General features: G+C 32.4%; 1 protein-coding gene across 1 annotated transcript; it reads right to left on the bottom strand.

Annotated features, from left to right (window-relative positions):
• Window positions 1–2882: 2882 nt before the first annotated feature.
• Window positions 2883–17465, bottom strand: LOC127731868 (uncharacterized). Its single transcript, XM_052240736.1, has 5 exons — window positions 15504–17465; window positions 14417–14506; window positions 11986–12066; window positions 3831–4284; window positions 2883–3563 (listed from the first exon to the last, which is right to left on the bottom strand). Exons 1-5 carry the CDS (start codon window positions 16569–16571, stop codon window positions 3526–3528), a joined length of 1731 nt encoding a protein of 576 aa, XP_052096696.1. The 5' UTR covers window positions 16572–17465; the 3' UTR covers window positions 2883–3525.
• Between the last annotated feature and the right edge of the window lie 3529 nt (window positions 17466–20994).

Genomic DNA, 20994 nt, shown 5'->3' with positions numbered 1-20994 from the left:
AAGAGATGGGGACAATTTCTCCAACATCTATTCTACACCTTAACTATCAATGAAGAGATATGGACAGTCTCCTACATCTATTCTACACCTGAACCATCAATAAAGAGATATTGACAATTTCTCCTATATCTATTCTACATCTTATCCATCAATAAAGAGATATGGACAATTTCTACTACATCTATTCTACACCTTAACCATCAATAAAGAGATGGGGACAATTTCTCCTACATCTATTCTACACCTTAACGATCAACACAGAGATGGGGACAATTTCTCCTACATCTATTCTACACCTTAACCATCAATAAAGAGATGGGGACAATTTCTCCTACATCTATTCTACACCTGAACCATCAATAAAGAGATATGGACAATTTCTCCTACATCTATTCTACACCTTAACCATCAATAAAGAGATATGGACAATTTCTCCTACATCTAGCCTACACCTAAACCATCAATAAAGAGATATGGACAGTCTCCTACATCTATTCTACATCTTATCCATCAATAAAGAGATGGGGACAATTTCTCCTACATCTATTCTACACCTTAACCATCAATAAAGAGATGGGGACAATTTCTCCTACATCTATTCTACACCTGAACCATCAATAAAGAGATATGGACAATTTCTCCTACATCTATTCTACACCTTAACCATCAATAAAGAGATATGGACAATTTCTCCTACATCTAGCCTACACCTAAACCATCAATAAAGAGATATGGACAGTCTCCTACATCTATTCTACACCTTATCCATCAATAAAGAGATGGGGACAATTTCTCCTACATATATTCTACACCTGAACCATCAATAAAGAGATATGGACAATTTCTCCTACATCTATTCTACACCTTAACCATCAATGAAGAGATATGGACAATTTCTTCACATCTATTCTACACCTTAACCATCAATAAAGAGACATGGACAATTTCTCCTTCATCTATTCTACACCTTAACCATCAATAAAGGGATATGGACAATTTCTCCTACATCTATTCTACACCTTAACCATCAATAAAGAGATATGGACAATTTCTCCTACATCTAGCCTACACCTAAACCATCAATAAAGAGATATGGACAATTTCTCCTACATCTATTCTACACCTTATCCATCAATAAAGAGATATGGACAATTTCTCCTACATATATTCTACACCTGAACCATCAATAAAGAGATATGGACAATTTCTCCTACATCTATTCTACACCTTAACCATCAATGAAGAGATATGGACAATTTCTTCACATCTATTCTACACCTTAACCATCAATAAAGAGACATGGACAATTTCTCCTACATCTATTCTACACCTTAACCATCAATAAAGAGATGGGGACAATTTCTCTTACATCTATTCTACACCTTAACCATCAATAAAGAGATGGGGACAATTTCTCCTATATCTATTCTACACCTTAACCAACACCTTAACCATCAATAAAGAGATGGGGACAATTTCTCTTACATCTATTCTACACCTTAACCATCAATAAAGAGATGGGGACAATTTCTCCTATATCTATTCTACACCTTAACCATCAATAAAGAGATATGGACAATTTCTCCTACATCTATTCTAAACCTTAACCATCAATAAAGAGATATGGACAATTTCTCCTATATCTATTCTACACCTTAACCATCAATAAAGAGATGGGGACAATTTCTCCTACATCTATTCTACACCTGAACCATCAATAAAGAGATATGGACAATTTCTCCTACATCTATTCTACACCTTAACCATCAATAAAGAGATGGGGACAATTTCTCCTATATCTATTCTACACCTTAACCATCAATAAAGAGATATGGGCAATTTCTCCTACATCTATTCTACACCTTAACCATCAATAAAGAGATATGAAGGTCTTAACTAAAGTCAACAGTATCACAGCTTCATGTGAGATTAACTTATTTAAAGATTTTAAAATCTTAGTCCCATGTTTATTGATTTTCTTTAACGAGGAGTTTTGATGCAAAATTTTACAAAAAACATTTAAAATTTCGTATTGTATATTAAACAGTCGTCGATAACAATGTTACACACTGACAAACAGCCCATTGATATATTTATATACGTACAATTAAATCCATATCAAAACGATTAAAAGTATTCATAAGGCGTCAACTAACTTTTTTGCTATGTTGACTTGTTTGTTGATCATGTCTAGCTCATCGTTTTGTTGAGGAACGATGGCGTACGACGGACGACAGGCGGCAGTTGATGAGAATAGCTCACCTTGCTTCGCAGGCTCACATTGCATCCAGTGGCAAATATTGCATGCATCTTCAGGACAAGAACAAGTAAACAAATAGAAGACCTGGATGAAGGGCAGAAAATTGGACTGCCACTGGAAAACAATGGCATGTTGGATAGTCAGTGGCAGACATTGTGCCTATCAACAGGCCAAGTACGGTACCTACTGTCTCTATTCTGACTGCGTATTTAAACATCCCACACAGCTAAATGACCTAATATGGCAAGGGTTTTATTGCTTTTCAGAACATAACATATTTCGATACCTCAGTTACCTCTGAGGTAGACAAAATTTATTTTGGCCAATTATACAAAAGCTGTAAACTTATTCAATGATGACTTATAAATTTGACCATCTACATTCGATTCACTAAAGGACAAACACATTAAAATAATTTATATATCTTTCCCATGAAAAAGATACAACCATTGGTGTCCTTCGGCTGTTTTCTCCTCTTTGGTCGAGTTGGTGTCTCTTTGACACATTCTCCATTTACATTCTCAATTAAACCGGATGTTTTCCTAAATGTGTTCTTGTCATTCGTCTTTACTTTACACATTTTCATGTAACTGGAAATTTCATATAATTGATAATACGCAAACAACACATTAACAAACACTTTTTACACTCAAAACATACTGATAAACACATTTTTAAAATAGTTCTGTACATAACGAGTTTAGTGTTAGCAATAGTTACATTACAGGTTTGCTGCAAGTAATGAAAAACTATAAATAATAACGAGACAGTCCAATATAGGTTCACATTTTAAGTTGTGTCCAATATTTCGACTATGGTACACTATTACATCTAGACCATTACTTTCTGTTACTTTCTGTAACTTTACGAATAGACAGTTTGGTACACTATTTAATCTTGACCATTACTCTTTTTAACTCTACGAATAGCGTTTGATTCACTATTTCATCATAGCCATTAAACATTCCTAAACTCTATGAATAGACAGTTTTGTTCTTTATTTCATCTTGGCAATCAAATTCCATAACTCTATGAATAATCAGTTTGGTTGACTTTTGCATCAGGTTCCTTTTTATAACTCTATGAAGAGACAGTTTAAGACAGACTTTAATTGGTAGCTGTTTATCTCAATACTAGGACGAAGGCCTCGTAAACAAAACTGATCAGTCTACTGCCAATAAGTTGGTATGGTAGGTAGTATGTAAATTTCTAATAAAGTTTATAAATTACTATTTGCAATAAAAACTGCGCATGAGCTTATTTCTCTATTGTGTTGGAATAATTTCAACTTCAATATCCATTTCTGAAATGAAAACAAAATAAATCACAACTGCACAGATAATTTTAGATTCCGTTTTAAGTTCTACTTTAACAGTTTTACAGAGATACACAATTTTTAAGACCAGTAGAAAAGGAAGCTATAGTGATTGTCATGCAATGAAACATGTTCTCTAAATACCTATGTTTTATGTTTGCATACTTTCATACTGTTGTAAAAAAATATGGAAAAAATCATAACAAATTTTGTGCACAAATTTTGGTTTTAAAAAGGCTAAGAATTCCATCTTACCTGATATTTCATTTTCAATTGATTGAACTTCCTCAGCAGAAATAGTTTTAGCCAAAATTTCATTTAGGTGATCTGTATAAAGTCTTGCTGGTTTGTTAAGTTGATCAAACCTTTTTAAAAGATCACTTAATATGTTACACAACTCATTAAAACGTGTATCTCCAAGTTCAGCTGCCCGTGAGTGTTGTAGTTCATTCCTTGTAAGTCTTATGCGCTCAATATCATCTCCAATAGCTATGTCTGTAACCTGCATGGTTTGCCAATTCCCTCCCCATCCTTTAGTTGGAATATTTTTGTTTAGTTTCCTGTGCTCCTTGTACAAGTATGTTATATCACAATCGCTCCTCGGATGTAGATTTGGTATATCTTGTTTTAATAGGTCATATGAAGCATCAGCAAGAATATTAAGCACAATTATTCCCATCTTTGTAAAATTGATCTGCTCTGTGGTGAACTGAAAAAAAATAATAAAAGTGAATAATTGTTATATAAAGTATGTAAAAGGCTTATGTTATCGTGAATAAGGCTACTCCCAGATCTGTAATTAGTGTATTTTTGTTTTGGGGATGTATAAGTACCCTGCCACGTCCACTCTGTGATTTAGCTAGATGTTTTTCTGCTTTGTGTCCATCTGACGAGTTAAACCCCTTTTAACTGATTTTTATAATTTTGTTCTTATGTTGTAATGTTACACCACTGTCCCAGGTTAGGGGAGGGTTGGCGCCTTCAAACTAGTTTAACCCCACAACATTCTGTATGTACCTATCCCAAGTCAGGAGCCTGTAATTCAGTTGATGTCTTTTGTTGCTGTATATTATATTATTTTGTTTTTTGTTTATCATTCTTAACATAAATCAGGCTGTTAGTTTTCTCGTTTGAATTGTTTTACATTTGGCATTTCTGGGCCTTTAATAGTTGACTATGTGGTATGGGTTTTTCTCACTACTGAATGCCGTATAGTGAACTATAGTTGATAATTTCTGTGTCGTTTGGAACCTTTTGGAGAGTTTTCTCATTGGCAATCATACCAATCTTCTTATTTTTGTATCAACTGCATTTCTTGTCTATTCATTTGTCAATAAACGTAGGTCGTGTTCACACAGAACTTTTCGCACTGCAAATCTGTTCACAATGAATTTCATGTCATGAACACTGGTTTCACATTTTTGCTCGTTTGTAAATAGGTTTTAATTACCTGTACATTCCATAGAATTAAATTAAAAATTTCTCTGTAAACTTTTGTATCAATTAGACGCAAACCAATTCATAATTGTATGATTATTCTTTTATTTTTTACAAATTTATTTTTTAAGAAAAATATATTTGTTTCAAGGGGGAAGTGAGAAAAATTGTTTGATTCCATTGAAAATAGAGGGTGAGGGTTTCAACATGGATTTAAAAAAATGTTATTAAAAATAAAATGTTTTGTTTATTTATTTAAGTAATAAAAAAGAAATAATAGATAAAAAAAAAATTTTGAAAATGATTGATTGATTGATGTTGGTTGCAAAAGTCTAGTGGCAAATATTTCATGCATGTTCAAGACGAACACAAATTCACGGTACCTGCAACTGATAGGTCCTGTAATAGAGGCCGCCCAAGATGAAGATTGGGTCAATTTGGACTGCTATTAGAAACTGAGAGTATATTAGATTGGGACAGAAATTTTGCCTTACAACAGGCCACCTAATGATCCCTCAGAGTCGTAACAAAGGTGTTTAACGTGCTGATAGTGTAGCAATCTCTTTTCCTGAGGCATCAAATTTAATGTCCCCATTCTGACCAGAATTATTGGTATACTGAATATTCTATCAGCAAAAAAAAAAAAAAAAACCCTCCCATTGAAAATATAATGGTCCACTAACATGACTAAGGCTATTAAACTTAATCATGTTTTAACTGAGCAATTTTGGAGTTATGAAGATTTGTGTAAATGTTGTATCAGATTACTTTTGCTGTTGACAGCTTTTATCTTTTAATCATTTTTTTAACCAGGTTTAATCCACCACTTTCTCCATAAGAAAATGCCTGTACTAAGTCAGGAATATGACAGTTGTTATCTATTCGTTTGATGTGTTTGAGCTTTTGATTTTGCCATTTGATTAGGGACTTTCCTTTTTGAATTTTCCTAGGAGTTCAGTATTTGTGTGATTTTACTTTTTGATAGAATTTGCCAAAAAAAACTGAATTTGTGAGAAATCGTCATTTATTGTCAATAACTCTTTCAGTAGTCATCTAATGGTTGCAGACATAATATACTTTCTGTACATTTTGTGTTGCTGATTACTTTGGTTTATTTTTTTGGAAGAACAGAAAAAAACATGACAATAAGTCAAAAATAGTTATTTATGGCTAGAACTCCTTATAGGGTAATTAAATGATGTCAGGTTATAATTATCATTTTTGAAAATCTTGTATGCTGATCATTGTGGTTGTTTACATTGTCTAATTTTTTGAAATACTGTTTCCAAGTTTCCAAAATATTTTGAAGGAACACTGTCAAGTTGGGGATGTTTTCCCTCCTTTGACATAAATAAGAATGTGACGTACTATGTTTTGGTGGTATTACACATGTTACACCTAAAGAATACATTAATCATGTTGTAAATGTTAAATGAACTATATGTGATCTTTTTTCCTTTGAAATATTGGCTATTTCAAGAATACTATCAAATTTTGTCACAATCAGTTCAAATATTTAAGAGAAAATAGGTATAAAGGAGACAACATCATACAGCGAAATGAGTATAATTCCTTTTAAATTCCAAATAACGCTGCATCATAATAGAATATCGCTTGGACTAATAAATGATCAAATATTCATTTCATTTCATAAAAAAAAACATTTGAATAGGATGGAAAATACTACTCGAAGATGATAAACATCGCAAATGCACCTGTCTGTCTGTATTGCAAGGTCTTTCTTGGTCATTTATACTTCTTTCCTCAAATGTTCAACAAATTTGAACTGTTTATTCTACTATGTAACAATTAAAGGGTAAAAATCACAAATAAATGCTAGAAATTTGATAATAAATGAGTTATTGAAGTGTTTAAGGCTAAAGCTGAAAAAAAATCCCAATAAAACTGATTTCATGAACTTCAAGGTTTCCAGAAGTCATTACGTAAATCTTAAGTTTACGCTGCGTTCTAGAAAGGGACACATAATGGTTTCCTATTAGTAAAAAAAAGTTATTAGTGCATTTAAAATCCTTTCATCAATGTATATTTCGTAAAGATTTACTTAGGAAAAAAACACACTTTAATAGCCATATATAAGAAATAGGGAGAGATAGTCAGACAAATACCCCCAATCAAACTGAATATAGCTTGCTCTGCCTACTAAATAAACTAATCATAGATACCATGATTGAAATTTTGTATATACTAAAACATGTAAAATAACAGGTAATTCATGGTAAAGCCTTATTACCAGGGTTTCCGCTGTGAATAAAAGTTGTGGCGATTAAAATTTATTATTAGCAAAAGAATTTGGCGAAAGAAATATACCAATTCGATTTCAGTCATCTTGTTTATTTTTTTAGGGTTTCGCGGACTTTACTTGATCAGACATTATTCTTTTTCTTTTTACGATGGTCCGGAAAAGAAAACCGTTGCTACATAGAAAGCTACATAGAAATAAATTCCATAGTAGGAAAAAATTAGAAAAAATCTCTGATTAGCCTTTATCCTTCAACTAGACGGGAAAATATATATCTGATAAACTTATTGAAGATGAATCTCGTGTTCCCAGAAGTAAAAGAAGATGATTTCATGATCTATAAATATATCTTTTGAAAAGAAAATGTTTTATGTTTATTCATGTTTATTCATTACAATGTATTAATAAAATGGGCCATAGATGATGCATCCGCACATCATATAAAGTAATAAAGGGACATAACTGAAGAACGGTAAAAGTGGCGCAACCCAAATTTGTACTTGATCTGAGTTTTGTGGTAAAAAGTATTCAGTATAAGTTTCATAAAATTTGGTTAAGGCAAACTTAAGTTAGGGAACAGAAACCAAATTCAGCAATTTTTCTGTTTATAAAGGGGCATAACTCTAGAAAGATAAAGTGACCCAACCAAATCTCAAACTTGATCTGTGTTTTGAGGTAATATGCATTGTGTATAATTTCATAACATTTGGTTGAGGCAAACTAAAGTGAGAGAACGGAAACTAAAAATTAAGCAATTTTTCTATTTATAATGGAGCACAACTTTAGAAAGGTAAAAGTGACGCCACCAAAATTCAAACTTGATCAGTGTTTTATGTATAAGTTACATAACATTTGGTTGAGGCAAACTAAAGTTAGAGAACGGAAACCAACTTTGAGAGGTACAGACGGACCAGGGTAACATTTAATGCCCCCTCTGCTACAGCGGGGTCATAAAACAAGAGTGCACACGCTGAAATGTCTCGTCTTCTTTACTAATCATTGATATTATGTTGATAGTCCTAAATATAAAGCTTTATTACAACTGTCACATAAACTTAACATTAACCAAGTAAACTAAACATTGACCAATGAACCATGAAAATGAGGTCAAGGTCAGATGAACCATGCTAGGCAGGCATGTACAGCTAACATTTCTTCCATACAACAAATATAGTTGACCTTTTGCTTATAGTTTAAGAAAAACAGACCAAAACACAAAAACTTAACACTGAGCAATGAACCATTAAAATGAGGTCAAGGTCAAATAAAACCTGCGAGCCTGACATGGGCATCATAAAACATTTCTGTACACCAAATATAGTTGAACTATTGCATATAGTATTAGAAAAATAGACCAAAACTCAAAAACTTAACTTTGACCACTGAACCATGAAAATAAGGTCAAGGTCAGATGACACCTGCCAGTTGGACATGTACACCTTACAATCATTCCATACACCAAATATAGTAGACCTATTGCATACAGTATCAGAAAAACGGTCCAAAACATAAAAACTATAACCACTGAACCATGAAAATGAGGTCAAGGTTAGATGACACATGCCAGTTGGTCATGTACACCTTATAATCCTTTCATACACCGAATATACTAGACCTATTGCTTATAGTATCTGAGATATGGACTTGACCACCAAAACTTAACCTTGTTCACTGATCCATGAAATGAGGTCGAGGTCAAGTGAAAACTGTCTGACTGGTATGAGGACCTTGCAAGGTACGCACATACCAAATATCGTTATCCTATTACTCATAATAAGAGAGAAATTAACATTACAAAAAATCTTAACTTTTCTTCAAGTAGTCACTGAACCATGACAATGATGTCAAGGACAATGGACATATGACAGACGGAAACTTTGTAACATAAGGCATCTATATACAAGGTATGAGGCATCCAGGTCTTCTACCTTCTAAAACATAAAGCTTTTAAGAAGTTAGTTAACGCCGCCGCCACAGGATCACTATCCCTATGTCGAGCTTTCTGCGACCAAAGTCGCAGGCTCGCCAAAAATGGAAAACAACTGAGTGCAGATTCTCATTTAGTAGAAATACCACCAGTGTTTCTCCTATTAATCTCTGTTTAATTGGCATTAGTTATTAAGTGTTCAAATTTACATTTTTTTTCAAATAAAGAAATATTTGGCAGAAATACAGTTTTATCTCGTCCAGTACTACAGTAAACATTTTACACATTTCCTTCAATAAAATTAAATACCTTTCCCCATTAGTCAACAAAAGCAACTTGTCACCCCTTTTTCCTATCAACAAGCTTCAGTAACCAGGTCACTTAAAGTGTCAAAAACTTTTTGTAGGAACACAAAAAAAAGAATTAAAAAAAATCAATTTCGTCCGGTCAGAACGGGCATGTTCAATCCAATGCCACTTGAGTACAGCTTCATTATTGGTAATTTGTTCTCATCCGATCATATATTTGCAACTGAACATAAAGAAAACACCAAAAATCAATCTATCTGTTATTGTTTTCAAAATATAAGAAAATTAATTAATTGTATTCTTATGTTATAACTTAAGCGAAAGCAGCCATGTTTGTAGGCTGATCCGAATGAATAAAAACACAAACTTTATGCTAGACACCATAAGGATAACTCCGACCAAGTGTGGTTGAAATTGTGTTAGTTCTTTCAGAAAACATCTTTGAACAAAAAATACAATGAACGACGGGCATTAGACCACAACCGACGCCAAGTGAAGGATAATGCTTACATGGCCTTTTTGGGCAGGTGAATGAAAAAACACTGAAGTCTTTTACACAGGTGCTAAAACATTAAAATGAGGGGAAAACAATGGACTTGTGTCAAATGGAAACTTCAGAACATGATGCATTTGTATACACATATGAAGAATCCAGTGTTTTTTCAAATAAAATATAAAATTTTATACATCGAAGAAAAGCCCCCGCACCTTCAGATTAGCATCCCTATGCTTCAAATTTGACATCATAATAAAAAAAAAAGGAAGGGAGATGTATAGAATTGATGATCGATTCTTCTGTGCCAAATTTATATTACAGTAAATATTAAAACAAGAGTGGACACACTGAAATGTCTCGCCTGTTTTAGTGTTCATAATTGAATTTATGTTGAAAGTAAAAAAAATAAGTTTTTATAAGCTTTACATTAAATTAACATTTTAATGATGAATGAACATGAAGTCAAGGTGAGATAAACCCTATCAGACAAACATGTAGGCCGTACAATCATTCCATACACCAAATTTATTTAACATATATTGCCTAAGTATCTTAGAAACAAACCTCATTGAGGAAACTGAACTTTGACCAATGAACCATAAAATGAGGTCAAGGTAAGATGACACCTGTCAGACAGACGTGCACACCTTACAATCATTCCATACACCACATATAGTTGACCTAAAACTTATAGTATCTGAGAAGAGGACCAAACAAGAGCATCTTAACATTGACCAATGAACCATGAAAATGAGGTCAAGGACAAATGACACCTGCCAGACAAACATGTACACCTTACAATCATTCCTTACACCAAATATAGTTGACCTATTGCTTATAGTAATAAAAAAACAGACCAAAACACAAAAACTTAACATTGACCAATGAACCATGAAAATGAGGTCAAGGACAAATGACACCTGCCAGTCAGACATGTACACCTTACAATCATTTCATACACCAAATATAGTTGACCTATTGCTTATAGTATTAGAAAAACAGACCAAAACACAAAAACTTAACATTGACCAATGAACCATGAAAATAGGTCAAGGACAAATGACACCTGCCAGACAGACATGTACACCTTACAATCATTCCATACACCAAATATAGTTGACCAATGGCTTATAGTATTAGAAAAACAGACCAAAACACAAAAACTTAACATTGATCAATGAACCGTGAAAATGAGGTCAAGGTCAGATGAAACCTGCCAGACTGACATGTATCCCTTATAATCATTCCATACACCACATATAGCTGACCTACTGCTTGTAGTATCTGAGAAACGGACCTAATCATGTAACTTTAACCTTGATCACTGATCCATGAAATGAGGCTGAGGTCAGGTGAACCCTGTCTGATGGACATGTATACGTTGCAAGGAACCCATATACCAAATATAGTTATCCTATTACTCATAATAAGTGAAAAATTTACATAACAAAAAAACTAAACTTTTTTTTCAAGCAGTTGCTGAACCATGAAAATAAGGTCAAGGACATTGGACATATGACAGACGGAAAGTTTGTAACATAAGGTATCTGCATACAAAGTATGAAGCATCCAGGTCTTCTACCTTCTGAAATATAAAGCTTTATACAAATAGTTTACGCCGCCGTCGCCGGATAGTAATACCTATGTCTCACTTTCTGCGACTTTCGTCGCAGGCGAGACAATGAATGATATTCCAAAAAAATATCTAATTCCTGTTGCATGTGCATGAATTTGCCTATTTCATCAGTGGCCGACTTCATATGTCTCTGTCTATTGATGGTTTTAGATTGACGTTAGCCCAATGTTGAACATATTATGGTTATTGTGACGCTATGTGTTTCGGTTCCCTTTATATTTACTCAGCATCTCATTTTTTTTAATCTATTTTTTTTTTTCTTTTTCGATAACAAAGTAAGGCAGGAAAAGGCGTTTAGTGTTTATAATACATAGTTTTGGAAACATTTATTGTGAATATCATATACCTCTCTCAAATTGCGTTTACTTGGTGGCTCTTCAGAAATATTTGAATAATCTCTCTTACCACGTTTGACACTGACACGCACCTGCAATTAATAAATCCTGTTTAAATATACAAAACATAATATAATTGGTAAACCTTGAGAAATTATTCAATTTTGACAGAAAACTAAGCAATGTGGATGATACTTATCCTTTCTGCTCACTCTATTTGTTTGGACAGATGAGTAATAATTCACATACAGGGTTCATCATATTAATCATGTATTGGGCTGTTTTGTAAAACAAAGTTTGGAAAACTCATAGTAACTCTGAAAGAAGTAAAAGAATGTGTATTGGGCGATAAACAAATGAACAAGAGGTAAGCTAACTAGACTCATGAGATATGAAGGCCAATGTAACTATCCACCTGACAACAAATGGAGTAGATGTAAGCAACAATTGGTCGCCGTACGACCTTCAAAAATGAGCAAAACCAATACTGCATATCAAGCTATAGTAGGTATAATTTCAATGAGATTTGAAAACAACACCATATATATTTCATGCGTTTTTTCTGGATTTACCTTCAAAGGATGATTAAGAACCGAAACAGTCGGAGATATATGACCAAAATGGACCTAAAAATAGCCAAATCCATCTAAAGTCAACTTTGAGGGAGTTGAAACCTAACATTTTTTATAATTTCAAAATTTATTAGCTGACAATTTTAGAAAATTCTTTCATTAAATAATAAAATAATAATTTGATTACAGACTTTCTGTTTTGAATTTTCCTCAGAGTTCGGGCCATTTTGAATTTCTAATATACATCTCAATCTACTATCATACAATGAAAAAAAAAATAACATAAAAAAACCAACAACAAAAAACAACAAATAAAACATAAAATAGTCCGATTAATCATGCAAGGGCATATACAGCCAAAAGAAGTCTGCTAACTAGTTTATTATAATTTGCTGATTTATTTTGCTGTTTACAGTTTCCTTTTATTCTCTATAGTTTACGCCAATTAAAAGAAAACTTTGGTAACGAGAGTCTTCAATGAGCCAGAATCACTTGCATGATAAAATATGCAACGTTATGCAACATAAAAATGATTAGCAATAGTGCTAAAAACTTGATAAACATTGTCTTTTAAAGGCAATTGTTCCTAAAAGCTGGAGGTTTTAAAGAGGCTGTGTCACTGACCTGGATTAATGTGCATTTCCAACACTCACTTCATTTAAATTTTAGTGGATAGTTGGTAATCATACCACATCTCCTTAATCTTATGTTGAAAACTAGAATATAATTCATGATTCAGATCTCTTTTTGTTAATCTTGTAATACTGTGAACTTTATGTTTCCACTTTCACTCTATCTACCTTAATTTTTTTACTCCAAATACAAATGGGCGAAGATCGTCATACAAAAATAATAACTTCTATAATACGTGAACTGATGGTCTCGACTTTGTTGTTTGTAGATCGTGTCTTCCTGATCCTTTTGTCTGTATCTACTATAGTGTTTTACCACAATCTGAGTTATTGCCCTTTAATGATGATTCATCATTAAAGGGCAATAACTCCTATAACAAATGTATATAGATTCAACTGACTACTACAGCCGAGCTGTTATATTTGCAGATAGTTGCTAAGTTCCTATTAGCCTAGTAATTTCAGAGCAGAAGATTTATATAAAAGTTAACAGACAACGAGAACGACAGATGACGACAAATGACTTACACCAAGTGATGAAAATAGCCAATATGATCCTTTTACCGATAAAACAATATTCAAACATATTTACCAAGATGTTATATGATATCATTTAAGAAGAATTTTATTGAAAGGATCAATACTTTTACATGGATCGTATCTAAATTTACATGCTTAATTAACAGCAGTACCGTAAAAATTAGGATGTGATACATTTGTATCCTGTTTTTGAATTGTACAGTTACAGCCAAACTCTAAATTCAAATGATTGTCTCTGGTGGCCATGATTTTGTCCGATTAGAACTAGATGAGGATTATGTGTATATCATCTAACATTCATTATACCTGTTCAGTTTCATTGCAATTAATTAAGTGATTTTAGAGAACATATAAAATGTGAATGGTTTCAATTGGCAGATCACATATGCAGAGTGCTTTAAAATAGCTCACACAGCCTTTAAGGCAAGGTGAGCTAAAATTTTTCGTGTGAAGCAGCTTTATTAATATCTACACTGGAGTTACCTGAGTTTCCTTAATGATCTTTATTTAAACACCCAACTAATGCATAGTACCTCTGGTCAATTCAAACATAATTGATAGTAACAAGTATTGATCAGTGAAAAATGCAATTATGATTAATCTAAATCATCCTACACAATTAGTTATACAAAATTACATGTATTTATATAATAATACTAGTCTATACATGGTGTATGTTTTCAACAGTAGAGTGTTACCTTTGTGGATGTACTTTGGAGTTGACTGGTGTTTTCTATGCAAGGATTAGATCCTGGAACATGTTGAGTTTTTTCAGAAATCTCGGTCAGCTACAACAAATTACAAAATAGTTACCACTATTGGATGTTCATTACTCTACTTAAATTTGTAAATCATTAATGGAACATGTAAGAGATAACTGTATTGTATTTGAAGCTTTGCGGACGTCCATTGGTAGTTTTACTGTCGCAAATTGAGTTTACCTGGCGACGCGTAGCATAGACAGGTAAACGGATATTTGCGGCAGTAAAACTACCGATGGACATCCGCAAAGCTTCAAATTTATCTCTATTCTAATGCAAAATAAACAAATCATTCAAGATAGAGAATTTTACGCTTATTGTCATCCAATCAAAACCATTGATACAAAATACTTGCATTACAAATAACAATGTACAATGTTATCTCGTTGCAGCAATAATCTAAAACTACAGGAATTTGATAAATTATGATTTCCCTACGTAAAAACTGCCGTAAGGAATTTAATATCCCTTTGTACTTTTCTTTCAGCAGCGCTTGACTATATAGACTATATGTATGTCAATCCTGTGTGAACTGTAATCACACAAATGACTTCAATTACTAAACAAACAAAATTTAAAAGTCATTCAAGCATGACTAAAGGTACATCCCAGTATTCTGCTTAAATTGGAAACTAAATATCAATTGTCTAGTGTATGTTAGTCTTCAAAAATATACCAAATCAATAAAGTTAACCAAAGCAACTGAAGCCTGACTGAGGGGACATAGCCATTTTCTCTGGAAACAACATAGTAGACATACAGATATTTATGATATTGGCGCCAATTTAATACAAACAGACAGATAATACAACAAACAAATAAATTACAGTGATTATTTTTTTTCACATTAGCTAAATGAATGCCTGTGGATAATATTCATGAAATCAAAGGAATAGAGTGAGAACAAGTGGTCAAAACATGTTATATATTTGCAAGATGACTTCTAGACTAATATATTAAACTTAATGCAATAACATGAATAAGATGAAATCTTTCCTATCAAACAATTAAACTAATTAATTACCTTTATCGGTGCATGATCAGACCATTCATTGATATGTGTTTCTGTACACATCTCACAGAAATAATCTGCTTCCTGCTCATAAAATCCTGTCACACAGTCCGGTTCTGCAAGGCTACATCCCAACATTTTGTCAAATTTTACAGTTGTCATTTTGAATCTTTTTCTTATTATAGTGTTTATTTCTCCTGTAACAAAATCATCAATGTCCTTGAAAAAACACCTTTCAATGTTACAATGTTTCCCAAAATCCCAAACCTGAATCTGAATAACATTTGGATATGTCATCACAAGTAATTTTGAAGTCTTCTGTAACTTAAAGACGATCGTTCCTCTGAAAAGAGCAATTGGCCGTTTTGTTTGTCCACGGACAGGTACTTCTGCAATGTCGTACTTCCGGCTCAGTGAAGCAATCAAATGATTAATTAAATGTCCTGGTAGAAATTTAAATTTGAAACATAACCAAGTGGATTTTGTACAGTTTTTTTCTGTCACATAAAATTGTTTGTTTATAGGACAGTCAGGTACCTTTTTAACCATGCAAGGTATGTAATAGCAAGGTTTTAAATCAGTGGCATCTCTGTCTGATACAGTTGGACGTATTATAATATCAAATTTCTCCATGACTTTCAGTATATGATCTTTATGTTGAAACACGTTTTGCTTTTCCACAAATTTAAAGATTTTCTTATTTGTTTCTAATATTTGGTCCAAAACCACACTATGTAATATTCCTCTAATATTTAAATCATTCCATTCATCCGTAAAAAGATGCCGACTGGGACCTGATTGAAATTTCTCTGCTGTTATTATACATTTAAAAGTATCCGACAACCATTGAGTATCTAAAATGATATAATCTGGAAGATCCTCAAAATAAACCAAATCTCTGAGTTCATGATGAAAATTTAAATATAACATAAGTTCTTCATGGTTTAATGGATTTGGTGTTTCAGTAGATATTTGCTTAATATCATTCAAGGTAATAATTGGTAACTCCTTCTTTTTCTCTCGTAGACATTTTTCCAACTGAATAAATTTAATAGGATAGTCTTTATTCCACGTTTTCATTGTTTTGGCTAAGTTCAAGAGATTTTGTCGTATTAGCTGGAATACACTAGGATTATCTTCTGTGTTTGAAATAAAGTACTCGTACTTATCACTAATGTGTCTTCGTGCATCAGCTGAAACATCTTCAACATATTTATTAAGGCAATCTCTACATGCATCCTCAATCTAAAAAATAAAGTCGTTTTCTTCAATAAGTCTATGACAAAAAACATAAAAGATATGTCAATGATTATTATAAATCAGAGTACCGTTTAACAATGAGGTTGGATATACATCACTAGACAATGATGATGCCCCCTTCTGTATGCACGAATATATGTAGTTCCACAAACAGTCTCGTGATTTTCCTCATTTTTTACTGATGCTTCATTTGTCGCCATTTTCCGCAAAATTAAATAAAACTTAGTTGAGTGATACAAGGGGTTGAAAGTATTACGAAAATATCTAGGGGGCAATAACAAATATTCAATAAACTGCTTCGCAGAGCGCAGCTGGATACGACCGCAGAGGTCCAACCATGAACAGTTTGGGCAAAAATGGACACAATATTCAAGCTTGATACAGGTCTGAAGTTGGCTTGTAATTAAATATTTGACACATTATAGGTTTCTGACACAGAATAAATGTAGTCAAAGAACTTGAAATTGGTTATATGATTTGAATTTATATTCAATTGAAAATTTCTTGCTTTTGTGCAATGCACTGTGCTGTTGCGCAATATTTAGTAAATCTGTTTTCAGACTATATACAAAGAATTGTGACCCCAAATTTTTCTTTGGAAAATTGACAATTAATTAAATCTTGAGGAATAAAAATTGACCCCCCCCCCCCCCTCCTTTTTCCAAAAAAAAATAATATTTGAAGAAATTTTCTTTTTAATTTCATTTCATAAATCTTGAGGGAAAAAAAATGCCCCCCTCCCCCCAAAAAAATAATTTTTATTTACCCCCTCCCAAAATTTCTTTTTACACCCCCCTCTTTTTTCCAAAAAAATAACAAATGCAAAAATCTTCTTTTTGTAAAATGTGGTACAATTTAAGCACTTAAACACAAGTTATTGTCTGAAAACTAGAAAAATGCTTGTTTTAGACCCTTTTTGGCCCCTAATTCCATAACAGTTTGAGCAATTACCCCTCAAATGAATCCCAACCTTCTACTTGTGGTATTGAACCTTGTGGTACAAATTCAGAGCAAACAAAATACTTATACACAAGTTATTGTCCTGAACTTGAAAAATTGCTTGCTTTGGGTCCCTTATTCCTGAACGGTTGGGACCATCACCACCAAAAACAATCCCAACCTTTCGTTTGTGGTATTGAACCTTTTGATTAAATTTCATAGAGATCCATACACTAAAACTAAAGTTATTGTCCGGAAACCAAATGTCTTCGGATGACGACAACGTGATAGCAATATACGACGCAAAAATTTTTTTTGCGGTCGTATAAAAATAGACCGCTGTTTACCCAAACCCAACTCTACCCTGCCAGGTTTGGGTAGGTAGGTTGGAAAATCACTTTTTCCCCAAAAAAAATGAAAAGTTTGTACATGGAAACAAACACGGATATTCATAATAACCGTATTTTAATTGTAATATTTTTCTTACAAATATTCACTTAAACAAAAAGTACACAGTATGATGGAGGCCTAGGTGTATTGATCATTTTCATATTTTGAGAAGATTTAACATGTTGCATTTCATTTTTCGTGTTCCACGAGCTGCAAAACCTCAACAAATTGCAAATGATTCAAAATGCATTTTTTTTTAATTTAAAATTGATTTAACAGGCAAACAGTCGTCTAAATATTGAGTTTAATCTCTAAAAATAACACATGGCTAGAACTGATCTTATATTAAAAATACATATGTCTACTTTAATTTCCCCCTGTCTTTAAAAAATCTTATGGTCCCAATTTCCTGCAAAAATCGTTTTCCGAATAGACCAATTTTGTAATTTTGTCATCCACCTAATTCAAAATGTTTATTCATTTTGTTATTTAAACTTATATGCCTATATTTTTCTTCAAAGAATTCAATTTTTGGAATAAACATCATTCATAATTGTCAGTTTAGATTTTTATTGGCATATAATCTATAAAATTATACAATTTCAAGTTGTAAAAATATAGACATAGTCAGGAACCTGTTGTTCAGTGGTTGTCGTTTGTTGGTGTGGTTTATAAGTGTTTCTCGTTTTTTTATAGATTAGACCGTTGGTTTTCCTGTTTGAATGGTTTTACACTAGTCATTTTTGGGGCCCTTTATAGCTTGCTCTTCGGTGTGAGCCAAGGCTCTGTGTTGAAGGCCATACTTTGACCTATAATGGTTTACTATTACTAATTATGGCTTGGATGGAGAGATGTCTCATTGGCACTCATACCACATCTTCTTATATCTATAAACTTTATTTGCTTGTCCCTATATGTACCCTTGTGTATCTTATTGAGTAAAAAACTTTTTAAACACCTAAAGGGTATTATATTTGAATAATGATGAATATTTCTAAGAGTAGGTATAGAAAGTTATAAAGTTATTGATGTTAAAAAATAAAATTATTAAATTTCAAGTAACAAACAGCGGTATATCACTGTTGCCTTTATTTAACACAGAAATTGATCACTCCTTTCACAGTTATTATCTTTTAATTAGCACTCAAGTAATATTTTGATTTACTGTATCTATGTGTTGTTATGTTTAAACAAATATGCATGTATATGTTTATTTTTTAGTATTTACGCCTTGTTGCGTAAAAGAAAAAAGTCTTATTATTTTAAAGCAAAGTCAACGAGAGACATAAATTCGAGTGAATTCCACATTGATTCATTCTCGGACAAAATATATTAGTATAAAAGTCACAGATTCGTCTAGCCCATTGAACACTTGCACTTTTAAGCTTCATTGTTTTAAGGGCGATCTTTTGGACAGATATTACGTTAAACTTTCTATCAAGATTATCGAATATGAAAAAGTCAACCTGCACACCAGATCCAGAGGTATTCCAAGTTTTTAAGTAAACGAACAGTAAACGTCCTCGGACAAAATATATTAGTATAAAAGTCACAGATTCGTCTAGCCCATTGAACACTTGCAATTTTTTTTTTCTTCCCCATATTTGTTTTTCTTTCTGGCAACGAAAATAAGCAATCATTACTTCAGATTTTTTATAATTTTATTTGTCTTATAACTCATGATATAAATGTTTTGTTTCAACACGAAATAGGACCAATTTGATTTACTTAATATGGTGAAAAACGCTAAATGCTGTAAAGGTAGTTTACATAAAAGGTTTTGTGATTGATTATAATTAAACAAATTCCTTTTCATGAAATGCTAACAACATCAGAGATTAAGATAGTTTTCAATTATTATGGCTTGGAAATGGTAACGCTGCATTACATTTCCAAAGAATATATTATTGCATGAGTATATGACTGTACTACTAACTTTTAAGTTTTACCGACTCCCAATTACTTTGGATTGACTTTTTCTAGAAACAAATTGAGTTTGATTTATACTCACGAAAGTGTAATTGAATATTTTATGGTCAATTTTGGTTTTCACTATTTGTTGTTATTCATATCTCGAGTTAAAATAACACACTCCATTTTGTCGTGATGGCTTGGTGTGAATTTATCTCAAGAACATTCAGTTGTATGATGCATCTTTAAGTGTCCACTCTTTCTACGAATAGTTTTTCACTCAAAAAATTACTCAAGCAAATTTAATTTCCGAGTTAATAATTCCAAGTATGACTCCAATACATTTTTTCTTTCCAAGTAATGTCCATGCCAAATCATTGTTTGTGATTGTCAATGTCCAACTCTGAGAAAACCTAATACTACCATATGTATGTTTGTCTGGTAACTTTATAAGGATGTAAATATGGTTCAGATATCGATTGAAATTACGGTTGGATTACGAAAAGTCTTATATTTGTTCTAGTGGCTATATTCCGGATTTTACCATGTACTTAGGTTTACTAAGGAGTATATAAATACCAACTTTAATGTTCAAGCCAAATAAGCGTGAGATAATTGTGATGGATTTTATAAAAACAAAGCATCATGGATGTTGTGATTCAGCCAATTTTGTATCTAGTCTGACATTTTTTTCTGACATACTTTCAATAAGTATTTTGTTATCTTTATTTCCATAATCTCACTGTAACATATCTATTCTGTTGCCAAAAAATGGAGAATTTTGCAATATTGGTGCACATTATTTTGGTATTTTAATTGAAGACACTGTTTGAAACACTTTTTTCAGAAACATTTGAAATTCAATGATTTTGACAAGAATCTTCAAATGTATAGCATATTTTTATATGCCATTAATAATAATTTGCTTAATAATTTCCAGAAAGAGGCATTAAAAATGCAATTTCTCAACATCAACAAAAATAAATAACTAACTTTTGTATAA

The sequence above is a fragment of the Mytilus californianus genome, unplaced genomic scaffold, assembly GCF_021869535.1.
Source record: "Mytilus californianus isolate M0D057914Y unplaced genomic scaffold, xbMytCali1.0.p SCAF_21, whole genome shotgun sequence".
In the NCBI taxonomy this organism is placed as follows: domain Eukaryota; kingdom Metazoa; phylum Mollusca; class Bivalvia; order Mytilida; family Mytilidae; genus Mytilus; species Mytilus californianus.
Note: the sequence above shows the minus strand (reverse complement) of the source record. Positions and strands in the feature narration are given on the sequence as shown.